This window comes from Hetaerina americana, unplaced genomic scaffold (assembly GCF_022747635.1).
Source record: "Hetaerina americana unplaced genomic scaffold, ioHetAmer1.1.p SCAF_6, whole genome shotgun sequence".
In the NCBI taxonomy this organism is placed as follows: Eukaryota; Metazoa; Arthropoda; class Insecta; order Odonata; family Calopterygidae; genus Hetaerina; species Hetaerina americana.
In genome coordinates, this window is record NW_027287205.1 from 38,907,801 (window position 1) to 38,922,649 (window position 14,849).

The 14,849-nt window shown below is 35.7% G+C and overlaps 1 protein-coding gene across 1 annotated transcript; it reads right to left on the minus strand.

Annotated features, from left to right (window-relative positions):
* Positions 1-1,411: 1,411 nt before the first annotated feature.
* On the minus strand, positions 1,412-12,633 carry LOC139695336 (cadherin EGF LAG seven-pass G-type receptor 1-like). The gene is made up of 7 exons (XM_071594045.1): positions 12,356-12,633; positions 5,909-6,067; positions 5,354-5,820; positions 4,163-4,372; positions 3,903-4,013; positions 3,089-3,325; positions 1,412-2,978 (listed from the first exon to the last, which is right to left on the minus strand). Exons 2-7 carry the CDS (start codon positions 5,976-5,978, stop codon positions 2,628-2,630), a joined length of 1,446 nt encoding a protein of 481 aa, XP_071450146.1. The 5' UTR covers positions 5,979-6,067; positions 12,356-12,633; the 3' UTR covers positions 1,412-2,627.
* Positions 12,634-14,849: the final 2,216 nt, after the last annotated feature.

Below are 14,849 nucleotides of genomic sequence, written 5' to 3' on the forward strand. Positions count from 1 at the left end.
CTTGCCATGGTCTATAACCTTGTCATTGGGAAAGGGCTTGCACGTTCCATTAACCTCTAGAGCTGTAGTGGTAGGGGCAATGGCGATTGCTCCTTGATAGGATCACCTATGACAAATAGGTTGAAGGATAAGAGCCAGATGAAAGGTAATCTATACAAGATCTCTTCTTCAATGCGGCAGCTGCTAAGGCATCTGTCCCTAGTGGGGCAGTCATTTTAGTGATGTTGCTACATTAAAAGTATTAGTTAGATACTAAGAAACCACCTCAATTATTTATTTCAAGAAAATATATGGAAAAATTACTTCTGTGAGTCCTTACCTAGAAAAGGTCCTCCTTGTTCTTCGTTATATGCTAATCCTTACACAAACAAGCAGAAAGCAGGGGAAAAGAATTGTCCAGAAGAGGACAAATTATGAGAAAACATACATGGAATATTAAGATGATGGTGATGATGATGACGACAGGGAAGCCAGAAAAAGTTAAGAGAGATATGGATAAAGGAGGTATATATATGCTAGGTTTATGTGATGTGAGATGAAGATAGAGCAAGAACTACTAAAATAATAGTTACAGGGTATCTAATTTATAGTATGAAGAAGAAGAATCAATGCGGAGTGACCATAGTACTGAATAGCAAACTTCTGAGGAGGAGAAAGGTAATAAATGTAGAACAGGTGAGTGATAGAATTCTGTTGCTAGAGATGAAAATAGACCCAACCAATCTGGCTCAACTACAGGTGTATATGTTGACAAGGAGTCATTAGGAAGAAGTACTCAGATAGTATGATCAATTAAAAGGAATAATTGTGAGGAAGAAAGTACCTAATGGGAGGATAAACTTAGTGGTAGTTAATGGAAGGTATGGGAGAGAGGTAAGAGGGTAAATTTTTGGAATTGGAAATTTTTTTGGAGAGAAAGTTTTAGGTTGAAAGTCATATGAAGTGAAAAAGCCAATACAAATTGATAATAATTATTATAGGGGATTCTACATTTTAGCGTAAGTTTAGGATGGAAACAGACTAGATACTATCCCTGTAGGATTCCAAGAGAGTTTAGGAAAACTGGAATAAAGGAATTAATTCTTTGCACTTATATGTAATATTTATGTGGAAGGATATTGGCTACATGTATTCCTTAGGTCAATTTTAATCTTGCTCCAGAAAAAGTGAAAAGCAACTCTATGTGAGGACTATAGGATGACAAGCTAAATTTAAGTTGCAGCAAAGGTTGCAATGAGATTTCAGAGATGTAGGGAAGCTAAGTTAAACATTACAGTAGGAAAGAAATAACTAAAAGCAGCTGGAGCAGTTTATGTATTTGGGCAATATGTTGAAGAATAACTCTTGTTTATTCCACCTCCTAGAACCAAATTCTATTTTCAATGATCTTATACAAGTGGGATTCATATAATCTTTTAATGAAATAAAATCATTTCTCAACAAATAATACAATAAAAAATGGACAAGTTTTTAGAATAGAGGTCTAATTTATGCATATAATATATGGCAATAGGTATTCATTGTGTCTATATTATAAGAAGTCAATAGTTAATTTAATCATTGAAACTCTGCTTCATTAGAGGCTATCAGAGAAAGTTGTTAGTAGTTCACAATACTACAAGAAAGATGTTAATAACCTCATGAACCACCATATTATTCTCATTTTAATTAACAGAAATTGAAACATTTTTTCTTTGTGTTACACACAATTGTTAATAACATTTTTGTAAAGACTACAAGCAGTTAGCAGTATACAACATAGCTAATAATATAGTCAAGTTGCATTAAGTTATAATCGGTCCTACACTTCAATGGGATCACAACTCAGAATACTTACTGTATTTTCTGTTTAATGTTAATTATTGAGGAGTACAATGAGATGAAATGAACCATTCCGGTCTTTCAGAAAAGATTTATTCTCATTATAGTAGGCAAAAATGTTTATATTGGCTACTATATATATATATGTATTTATGTGTGTTACCTTAGGACTATTCGACTGATACCTCTGACTTCGTATAATCTGCACAAGAAGAATAATAATGAACTGGACTGTGCCAGAATTTCTTCACCAAATTTTAATCTTCCATCTCAACTGTGAGGTCACAGTTGGTTACATGAAATACATTTCAGTCTCATCTCATTTAACTTTAACTAATTACATTAACAACCTCAAAGAGAGCATTAAAAATTTTAAATTATTAAAAATATATTGCATACCCATAGGCTAGACAATTAGTTCATTGCCCTAATTGGATGGATCTACATAATATCATTAGAGGAATAGAAGTTTCTTTATCAGTAGTAATGATTATTAGGTTTCTTAGAGTCATCCTGTATAAATGCCCTGAATCAAACTGTGCACTCAGTAATTGCACTTTAAAAATATTTCTATGTTAATATGTATATATCTAATAAAGGTATGTGTAAGTTGATGTAAAATTTTGATTGTTAAGAAAACAACTCTTTTCATGAATAATTAAAACCACGGATAGCAAAAATTTGGCATTTATGAGATATATTGGCACACATTTTGGCACTTAATCTAATGCTTGACACTACTATACCTGTTCTCCAAATATTCCAATTTGGCTTTATTAATGAATAAAATCACAAACTGAATAACCCTATGAGCTAATCAGACTAATGGAGTCAACTTGCAGCTCCAATGAGTCTTCAGGTGTATTCCGTGCCTCTTCATTCTCCACAAGTGTAGAAAGGCCTCCAGCTGTTGCTGTTCCTGCTTCTGAAATAAAATGCAAAACATTTTCCCAAGCAGTTTCATCATTTCCATCTGAGAGTAATGGTTTTGCATCTGGGTCACCACTCCTTGTGGTAGTACACTCATTCCGACTCAGGAGCTTGCATTGGCAAGATGTCTTTGCATGGACAGCAATCTGATGGTTATTAAATGGCAAGCTCCATTCGCCATTGCTGTTTGGAAGAGCCATGTAGCTGCTTATAAAAAGGGTCCAGTTCTGGAAAGAATGAAAAATAATAATTTTTGTAAAATCTTTCATTATTTACTACCAAAATGCCTTGGGGTAAATACTGACATGAAGAAAGTTAAAGCCATTTTATTACTTACAAACAGGACAAAACTTGCTGAAGACATTGTCACCAAAAGAAGAGAATCCAAGTTTTCAATAGCAATCACACTGCAAAACCAAGAAACAGCAAACATTGGAAGAAGAGTAGCTCCTGCTCTAATCCAGCGCCTTGCAGCTGCAAGGTTTTGATATCCTCGTGCACCACACCCAACAATTGTGACAGCTGTGCTAGCAGAAATTCTTCTTAGAGCCATCAAGGAAGCAACTGTGCCAATCTGTATATACAGATAACAACAAATGTTTCAGAATTGTTCAAAATTATTCCAAATCCAGATATCGTTAAGCAAATGTTGGACAGGGTTGCTAAAGTTTGGGATTCATGAAAAGTTTTTCACTGTTTTTCCTGACTGAAATTTAAAATTTTCCAGAAAAAATATCAGGGAAGATGATCTTATTTATGGGTGATTATTGCCACTCCAATACCCCCAAATTAGAGAATAATATCATGAAAACTACTGCTAGTGAGGTCACATTCCATTAGTTAGAGAAATATGTTAAGCCGTGATAGATATGACCACATGATATTTTGTTATTCACTTAATTTTTTTTCAAAAGCCCAGCCAAATCATATTCTGGATTATCAATCACAAAAATACATTCATTTTAGGATCCAACTCAAGAGCAAAAGTTAAACAAATTCCAGGTGTTTTAATTGACTTGCAGTTTTTCAACACAAATATTAATATCCTCTAACTGTCCCTGGTTTTTCACATTTTCTAGACTTGTAGCAACACATTTAGGGGGCATGATATGACATTTATGATGGGCATGAATGAAAAAGTAATGCCTCACCAAAATTAATGTTGCCACTGGAGCCAAAAATGACAGCACCATGCCTCCTTCAACAGAAAGCCAGCAGTAATGACGCCACTCATATCCACGTGAGTTCCAATTGTAGCAGGCCTAAAACAATGGTAAAGTGATCATCTCAACACATACATGTAAATGCCAATCAGAGAAACCACAAGTGCAAAAAATTACAAGTGTATGTATGCCACTCAGGCTTATTATTTTCTTAACTTATCTTTAATGAATGCTAGGTAGTTACTTACATAGAGGATGGGAGCTGGTAGGATCCAAATAACTGATGCTGCCACACACAGGCTACGAGCCTGTGAGTTATTGGTTGTGGAAGCAGTTGGTGAGTTAGGAAGGGATCGCAGAGTGAGTATTGGAAGAGTCGCAAGTCCCACTGCACATACCAGATGTATGTAATGTGTGACCATTGCAAGGACAAGGCAAGGTAACGTTCCCAAGCGAATCTGTTCCAAGAAACAAAGATACCAGCATTTTCAACATGTTACTGTTCATATTAGGGCTTAATAGGTGGTAACTCATAATAGAAACTGTCAGCACACTATCTTAAAATTATTTCAATGAGTAGCCTCATGTTGGTACCAGTAAAATCAGATATGTACCATGCAAAATGTACAAATTTTAATAAAATGCTATGAGCATGTGGGAAAGATAGTAGCATATTTATCTTTTAGTGAATTATTGTAGTGAATTATGAATTAACTCAATATAATGTTCATTTTAGAAAAGCTAGATGACATATATTTTTTGCCACTACTTTTAGTAGGATTAGCCTTGGTTGTACTGTGACTGTGAACTGAAGGAGAATAGAATGAGCATTTGCACTCAGTAGCTTGGAAGAGTACACATTGCTGTTATTTTACATGATAAAGTGTGCCCATTAAGAGTGAGCTCTTATTGTTTCCCTGCTGACAAGAAGTAAACTTAAGGGCTTTTACCCTTTCTGAAAGTTCTGGCCTGATTCAACCAACCATTCATTGATCCCTGGTGATTTGAGTGTCTCATTATTGATAACTAAATTTTAATCATTAAGATTGTTTATTAATTGATTCTTGTAATAAAATGTCTGGGAATTGAAACCAAACCCTCTGGTCAGTAGTCCAAAACTCTACCCTGAACTAACGAGTCCCCAACTTGTAAAGCTGGTCCCAAGCTGGTAAACTACTGCAAAAATATGCTCTGGGTATGAAATATGCATGGAATATGATAGCTCCACTGAACACTTATACCCAACCTTTGCTTTCCTATTCAATGGTAAATTATTCCATTCCATTTACAAAATATAATTACCACTCATTTTGTCTCACAAAGTAGAGAATCTTTTGGTTACACTCCACCAAGGTTTTCATGACAAGTGTCTTTGATTTCTTAAAGCAGTGCATTATATCTACATGAAGCATGGAAGACATAAAAAAAATATTACTGACCCAAGTCCCCCCAGCCAATAGAAGAGATCCAGAGGCAGCTAAGCAGGTAGCTAAAATCCCCACCAGAAGTGGTGGTGCATAGAGGTAACGTGGATCTTCAACCTGCCTACGCCTCCTTCTGGGCCTACGACGCCTCTGCAAACGCCTCAATGCAGACCACAGCGTGAGTGCTTGGGGTGGAATCGAGAGAACAGGCCCTGCAGCCCACCATAGCCACCAGCCATCATTCATCCATGTCGAAGACCCCCCAGCAGTTCTTGGTGAAAGGGCGGCATCTCCACCAAAGTAGAGATAAACAACACTGTCGATTACATCATGGTCATGTAGGTCGGCATCTGCAAGGCTGTCATCAGGGAGGGCTAAAAGAGGATCTTCCTCTTCGACAATAACACTCTCAGTCACCACTGTTGGAGGGCGACTGGAGTTGGTATTCGGAACTGGTTCTGAAGAATTTCTGACATGGAGCCCTGTAAGGATTGATTTGAAAACAAGCTGCTGTGTGTACCCAAAACCCTCATATCAAATAAAAGTAAACCAAAGAATAGCATTACTAACCTGGAAAACAATGTGGTAAAGCTATTAAGACCAGAAGCAAAAATATTGATGGACAGTGCTGGAGGTCCATCAGGAAATAATTATGTATCCAGATTGATCCCAGATATTAATCAGAGACAGCTGCTACCTGAGCATTTCCATAATAGTGGGCATACTATCCTGAAATCCAAGTAAAAGATGATTAATTTTTGTGCAGCAAGGATGGTAAACTCAGTATGTAGTGTGAAGAGGATGAGAGAGAAATTTGCATCAATTTTTTATCCAGAAATATTAATACTCAAAGTCCAGCAAAAATGGTTGAGTCACATTTTAACTAAATTGGCTATGAAAATTTAAACGTGTATTATCTCAGGAAGACTGCTCCTTAAGATGGCATTTATATTTGGGATGGATACAGTTTAAAATTCAACTGAACAGGCTATTTATTCAGAGGTTTAATGATCCAGCAAACTTTATAATGGAGTCAGAAATGGTTGGGAAGGTACAGCATGAGTTACCATTGCTCCATTTTAGCATAATACTCATTACTTAATAGACTTTTTAATGTCCTTTCCCCCACACTAAAATTATCAACCATAGTATACCTGACCTACATCAAAATGATTGCTAAAAATTGTAATAACTAGCAACATGATGCTCTTTGAACTCATTGATGATTTTATAGTAAATTTTAATATCTTGCATTATAGCTTTCAATTCACTCATGAAGAACATTTCAGTGTAATTGTTCAGTAAATATCTAACTGTCTTTGTGGCTTAAGCAAGCCAAGCCTTTAGATGTGGATGTTCTTACCTCTCATTGCATTATAGTGCACACTTTAAAGCAATAAATCAAGCAACAAATGGTGTTCATTGCGTAATATACTGTTTTACTTAATTATAAGGATTACTAACAGAAAAAATCTCTGTCTTCACCTTATCTATTTTTATGGCCATGAATTTCCTTATTAATCACTGCACACATTTCTGAAAGTTTCCATTTGAATTTAGTTTTCGAAGACCATTAATGTTCTTCTATTTTTCATTATCTGACCCTGCTTTTTTTATTCATCCTGATCTTTAAATGAGCATGCCATACACTCAATAATTTCATGAGAACATACATATTTACTCCTTAGGATTAGAAGAAATCCTACAAAACATTAGAATTTATGATTTGAAATGCAGGCACCATAGCATCTAGGAATTTGACTGATAGGTTGCTACATAATGATTTCATAGCAGCCATGCCATGAATACCCCACACTTGATCATCAAGAATCTCAGTTTTCAACCATCTCACTTTTTCTGTTTCCAAAACTTGCCAATATTTTAGAGAAATTGTGAATAATATTGCATTGATCCTCAAATATATGTTTTAAAAAATATAGCCATGGATTCTCTCTTGCCCTCCTGGAAATTCATGTTCACAAAAACTTACCAAAGGAAAACATAATTCTAGGCATTTAGTAAGAAAATGTTGGCTCATTTAACACTCTATATTGTTATTTTCCAACTTTAAAATGTAAAAGTGGCGAACAATTAAGTCCTAGTTTTTTTTGCCATTTTAAAAATTGTTAACGAAATATTTGTATCAGAACACCCTGTAAATTTTACCAATTTTACAAACTTAAATATTTTCAGATAGATAGTCGTCTTTATTTAGGGCAAGATATTTATATTATAAGTATTAAACATGTTCAGTAGATAAGTGGTATCATAGGAGCTTATATTTGAATTAAAATTGGCATTGAAGTCTCCTGTGATTATGAAATGTTCATATTCATTGACATATTTTGATATTGCTTCATCAATATCAGCCGCAATTTGCCAGCGATTTTTAGAGGCCTGTAAATGATTCCCACGCAGATTTTTTTAATATTAAAAGTTATGCACAAAAACATATATTCAGGCCTTCTGAAGTAATTGCGTTTATATTTCGTGGAAGTGTGCAGGAAGGCTTTGAATATTCAGCTGAATCATTTTTATAGAAAGCAGGAATGATTTAAGCTGGAGCACAAGGAACTTAGAAGTGCTGAGTGGACTATTTTGCGTATTTGCACAATAAGTTTGAGGGTTTTTGGGAGAAATGTGACTTTGGAATGTGTGGGGGAAGCGAGAAGGTACACATGGGGGGACGTGAGGGTCCAGATATGTATCTGAACAGGCAGCATGGGGCGAGTGTGCAGGGACGAAAGGTAGAACTAGTGAGTTTAGGATGTTCGTTCAATGTGGTGGATGGTTTGCTGCCAAGGCAGGGGGTTGGGAGAGGGATGCACTTTTGATATGAGAAGGAGTAGGAAAATTTAGTGATGTGGGCAGGGTTCAGAGGATGAAGCATAACTGTTGTCGAGCATCCATAGTGAGAACCATTATGACTACCTAAAAGCTAATCAAGAATAGTGCAAGTATCAGGTTCGGTTATCTCAAGACTGTCTGAATTCCTGGAATATATTTTTTTACAATAAATATTATAAATTTAAATAATAAATACGGATAACGAAGCTATGAACGGAAAATACTATTCGATCGCATAATGATGAATTTTTGTGCCATGCGATCGCAAGTAATTTTGAACGTATCAGATGTTTTTCAACCGTTCTACGCTGAAAAATTTATTTCTTTTCGGCCGAAGATTAAAAATTTAAAATCAATACCAGTCGCTCACATGCAAATTAAGGATATCCTTTGGTTCAGAATTGTTCATTGTTGTACGTAAGTCTACGTCACGAGCTTGTAAAGGCATTATGCCGCACGCAGGAATATGTATGCGTGCCTTGGTTTTCATCAATGAATCTTTATCTCGTGCTCTGACTATTCATAGAACCACCATCAGGTATTCGTGTTCATTTCAGAACTTTGCTTCGGAATCCGAGTTTGAACCGTCGGAAATTGCCGGGTGAAAAGACGATTTCAACAATCACAGTCAATAACGCCTTAGCCCACTTTAATTTGATTCTATCTTTGAACGCTGGGTTAAATCCCTATAAATGTGATCGTTTATCACAGAAATTGCAATTTCACAAATTAATTGCTTGATAAGGCAACATATGTTAATTTAATGATGGAAAATTCAAATTTTGAGGCATTGCATCGCTAGTGGAAAGCGCATTGATTGGATACTAATGATACCTCCAGATTGGCTATTAGTGAAAGATGATCTATTATTTTATTATTTTACGGGGTCATTGACTTAGGCGTGAACCATGTTAACTCATTGACGTCCCCGGCCGAAATGCAGAAAAATGAGCTCGAAGATGTTACTCGCATCTCCCTCACTAAATGGGAAGAATTTAAAGAGATTGGTTTGCCATATTTACATTCTCCTCGACAATATGTTCTAGATAGACAATTTTTTGAAAATTTTCTGCGTGAGAATTTCCGAAACTTTCGGAGGAAACACAAGCTTCTAACGTATAGTGTCAGAAAAATAAGCCAAGATGTCGTACAAGTGTCATCTTCAACGGAGCTATTTTCAAGACGTATTCTCGGGATCAATAAAAATGAGCTTTAAAGAGATATGAAAAAATACGAAACGCGCAGGAGTCATTTAAATTCATCCGGGAAAAAAAAAGTTTACGAAAACATATTCGTAATGTAAAACCAGGGTTTTAATGATATTATCATCAGGTAGGAAATAATAGCACAGCTATGAATTAAAAACTAAACGACGATCAAATAAAAATGACGACGTTTTAATAGTACTTTGGTTTTGATAGCTTATCAGTATTACCTCTCTCAGGAATAACCAAACCTCAGCAAAGTTTATAACCTATTAAAATTAGGTTTAGTAATTCCCTCAACAAAATTAGGGCTTTTAAAACTGCATTAAGAGTTATAAAATTTAATGAAGGTATAGGAGTACTTTGAAACTTCCGGACACGCATGAACAATTGATTAATCACGAATGCCATTTACACAAAAGCTTAAAACGGAGCTCGTCTAAAAATTTTAGACTGAAATATTAGGCTCTTTATGTTGGGATTATGAGAAAACTAGCAAAATTCTTTATTGATTACTGAAATCTTATTCTCCCTTACTTTCCATGGAAATCCTGGAACTACACACTCTTTCAGCTAAAATGAAAATCTTTTTGTTCGGTCGAGGGATTGATCCTTTCAGTTTTCCACAGTTTTTGATATTAATACTCAAACATGCGAAAAATAGGAAGGTTTCGCTATCCCATCTTCCTGTCGCCTTGAACTGGAAGACACATAAATACACGAATTCGCCAACACTACTTCAGTAGTACGGGAATCTCCTTCGGGACACTGGAGAAGGCGTCGATTTCCCAAAATACATGCATCTAATTTACCTACATTGAATTTACTTGTTTAATTATGCACATATTTGTTCGTCCGCAGCGATTTGAACAATTTACTTCAGAGTTACAAATTTCAAACTATTTCCTCAAAATGAAATGCATATGGTTCGTCTATGCATTACAATAAATGTTGCGCGTTTGTGCATGCTGGAGGCCTTGATGGATTTCGGCGTACATGTCGTTGGACAGTTTTAGCTCATAAATGACTACGGAAATATTGAAGTGAGTTGCTTCATTTAAAAATATATTATTTGAAGTATTTTAAAGAATACAAGTATCCACAATTTGCGAACACACATTTTTACGTCGTTGCATAAATAATTTTTAAGGAAAGGTAAAATAATAAACAATATCCGAGCGTAAGGCATTCCGATTTCATAACACATCTACCAAATTTCCTCGCCCTTCAATTCCATTAGTTCTGTACCTCTCATTGTCGGCGAAAGAGTTAGCAACTAAATACCTGCACGGAATAATAAAACTGACAAAATACCTGAGAGTTTAAGGTCTTATCAACTCATTCTGGGGTATTTTGCCGACTTCTGAGATTATACTGCTCAGGATCGAAAGCAGTGATTAGCATTCTAAGTGCCGGATTAAAGAGCGCCTTAGGCCGAATTGTCCGTCACGAAAAGCTACTAGCAGCAAATTCCAAGAACTGAGACATGTGACAGTAACTTCCACGGAGTCATCCGTTAACGTGTACCGACATGCGTAAATTTCAGCGTAACAATCACTCGCTTAGAATGAAATTCGAACCCGACCCCCTTGATGTCCGGCCCAGTGATTCAAACGTTAAGCTGATGCGTGAATTTCGAAAGGCTTAAATAGAACAAGCTGTTGGGACAAATTACCGTGCATCATGTCACGTCAAGCAGTCGTAGTCGTCCGAAGTCCATGAGGTGAAAACTAACTTTGAAGCAGTTTCTTAAATTAAAAAAGTTTCTCACCGATTTCTCCGGTACATTACTATTTACATCTGTTAGATAGGGTATGGATGGTATGAATCCATGCAAAAAAGTTAAATAATGAATGCATGTTATAAACAAAGATTTTTCTGGCTAATAACGGTTATGCACAAGTAATCGGTGACTGAGTGCTACCTACAACTTAAAGAGGACGAAGAGGAGAGATCTAAAAGTTGATATTACGCTAAAAAGATTGAGAAAATTTCTTCTGAGCCTTAAATTCTCGCGGTTGTTGGCCAAAACATTAAATCAGATGTATCCATTAATTGAGGAAAGGATTTGATTTGGATGTGAGGAATGATTCCCCCTCAACCTATCAAGCCTTGCAGCACGACTCCTTCAACGTAGTTTCTCACAAGAATTCTGTATTAAACCAGTTAATTCTAATAAAACAGTAGTAATTTAGGCTTGAGGTGGTGAGACATGGGCAATTTAAGTATTTGGGGCAAGAATCTACTGCGACAACTTCAGAGACGGCTGTACTATTAGTTAGTAAGACTTTATTACGGTTCAATTGAGTTCACGATTTACAGTTAAGTAGTTTTTACGAGGTTATCCCACAAAGCAGAGTTATGATTCAGTATCGGGGGTCGACGTAAATTCCTGCACTTTAATCCTTCCCTCCGTTGCCATGGCAGCCGGGTGGCGCCTATCTGTGCGGATTTAAGGGGGAGGAGAGAGCACATCGCTGATCAGTGGAGATTTACTCCAAAATTGTATAGATAGTTGAATACTTGAAAAATTACATTGGATCATTTACTCGTGGATGCAAACCTCTCAATTAATGTTGTCCTTGGCTAACAAGGAATACTAGAATCCGTACCTTGAAAGAGTTTTATTTGGATTGTTATTCCCTCAAAAATGAAGAGAGATTTAGTAAACATTCTGGACATGCAATTACGGTTAACAAAATGTTATTATTCACTAAGGACAAAAATACAAGACTACTTGAAATGTGCATAACTATGTTATTCAACTCCACAACTACGAACGAGGGTACAACCAAGAGATACAGTTTTCTCTGCAAACTGATTTTTAGTGAAAGACTTGGTTAAGTTAATTCAGAAGGCTTCGTTTTCTAACCGTGATTTTAAAGAAAATGTACAAACAGCGATAAAAACCAATGCGTACGTGAGTTAGGGTAATTTCTCTGGAGCAGCGAGAATTTGAACTTACCCTTTGGTAGTCACTCAGACGTATTGATTTTGCCGGCTCAGGGATGATATCCCCGGGCGCCAGTTCCGGGCCTAGTGCATGTAAACTGGACGCGTTTCCTAAGGATGGGTTAAATTCCTTGGGTCGGCCACGGAGAGCTCATAAACTGCGATGATGAAGAAGCCGAGTGCAATTAGCATGCAAAATTCATTCCGAAAAACGGAAGTGAGTTAATTCGACAGAATCAGCGGATCCTTTACATCCGTAATGCGTAAGACAGGAGCAGGAGGGTCCCTCCACACTGGATATCCTGCGCAGTTCCGTTATCTCCGTGATTGAAGTCATCCTTCAGCGCTTGGCGCCAGACTTGAATAGCACCTTATACGAACGATATGTGGGTTACTGCATTTGCGATGTCTTTTAGAAATAACCTCAGAAGCGTCAAGATAATATAATCGTTAAAATCTAAATAATATATATGTACAAGATAAATAATTATAAACATGTTCGGAATGCACTGACTAAAAATATCAAAATACAATCAAATGAAGGGCCACTTACTTTTAGTCAGGACGCAGTTTGTACCTCATTCAACTCATGATGACTAGGCCTTGCTAAATGACACCACAAAAAGAATCAAACGAGCAATTGTATTTATCGATGATAAAATGGCATATCAATAACTAAATGTATTTATAAATGGCAAATAATTAGGTGACTGCCTAATTTATCAAGCAGATGTTTAATAATTATACATATTAATTAAAGTTTCCGACTAACAACCATTATAGAATCGAAGTTTCAAGAATGTCATATGACAGTCATTAAAGAATAAAACCCATACAAACAAACCTCCTTCCATTTTCTCTTAATGGAATTGCATGGCCAAAATTTAGTCCTGTGTAAGATTACCGGTCAAATTACCACAACCTATTTTTTATTTTAAATTAAGAATCAATAGCTACCATGCAAGAAGCATGAATTTCACTATGATAGCATTCTTCTCTAGCACAAGAGTGAAGGAGGCCGTCTGTTTTATGAGGGTCCTATTAATCTATTTTAAGCAGCTCAGGGTGTGCATTTTAGCAAAAATTAGGAAAGGAAAAACATGAGGGCCTCAAAAAGGAAATTTAGACATACCTCTATGAAAAAAATTTGTCTGATTTTAAAATGAACTGTATTACAAATAGCAAATTTGTTTAAATGATCTACATAGTTTGGATTGGGCATTAGTTCACATGCCTGTGAAAAGTGTCCCCCTAAACAATGATCACATTAGAAAAGCCACTTATTTTCTAAATCAGTTTTACAGGATCATTCTGTGAAATAGAAATGGCTCACAATTCGACTGAGAGACAAGAAAATTTTTCACCACAATACAATTTCGCTAGAGATCTGAATTTGTACAAGAATTTCTTAAAAACATGACAATGGTAGTAGCATTCCATTTCAATACTGACAGAATGTAAAAATACTTTGTTTATGTAACATGTACAATTTAATACAACCATGTACACCAGGATTCTTTAAGTTTTCTGCGCAGCTAATAAATTATTGTACCCGGAATAGAATCTGAATAATCAAGTTAAGAAAAATAAAATAAAAGAACTGTAAAAACCTATCAAAAGATTAAAAAATTGAACGTTGCATTATAAAACACCAATAGTTGGTTGGCTTTTATCCATTATGCTCAATAAAATAAAATTTTACTCTTTCAAAAAATATGATTTAGTATGTACCTACATATAACTTTTTCAGTTGCAGTGTCAATGTCTTATGTACTCATTAAATCCTTATACTATAAGATAAAATGGGATAAATTTCAAGAAAGATACTATTTGATGTCAACCCAACCAAATTGGCGTGACATGCACACTGATGTGATACAACCTAAGAACATACCAACATAATATTTACGCTAAAAAAAGTGAAATTTAACATAAGAAAAAATTGATCACTTTTCTTGATTAACTCGCATTTCTTCCTGTAGTAACAAAATAAAGTTTACATGGAAATTTCATGTCAAGAAGTCTCAATATTTATTAAGTAACAGTAAGTTGATTTCTTAAACATTAATTTTATATGCATACGATACCAATTATATGAGACAAGAGTTAAATAATATTTTTGTAGTTGATGTAAGGGTTGCTTGATACAGATACATAGCTCACTATGAAAGATAAATGGTCAGTTTACATCACAAAATCATAACTTTTTATGCCTACAATTTGGAGAGTGATGGTAAGCTCATGGAAGGGATGAAAAACATGACTTCTTCTAGAAGAAGCTACGGAGGGAGAAAGGGTCAGATGTAAAGGGAGAGGATGGGAAGGTATAAAGTAAGGGTTGACGACTTGAAAGGAATGTGGGTGAGGTCAGAGAAGCGTTCTACTGGAGATGAAAATAGCCCTAGTTGGTTGTTCCTTAATTGCCACACCAAAAGCTTTTGTGCCCTGCATAAAATAGTGGTGCTACAGAGACACTGTAGTCATCTTCATTACTCTTAACTAGGCCA

Bases quoted from the DNA above. Each gene is read 5' to 3' on its own strand.
- LOC139695336 (XM_071594045.1), bottom strand. From the start codon at position 5,978: ATGGACCTCCAGCACTGTCCATCAATATTTTTGCTTCTGGTCTTAATA. The intron at 4,014-4,162 runs GTAAGTAACTAC...CCATTGTTTTAG, and splicing joins TACCAGCTCCCATCCTCTAT to GCCTGCTACAATTGGAACTC. The intron at 2,979-3,088 runs GTAAGTAATAAA...CATTCTTTCCAG, and splicing joins CAGCAAGTTTTGTCCTGTTT to AACTGGACCCTTTTTATAAG.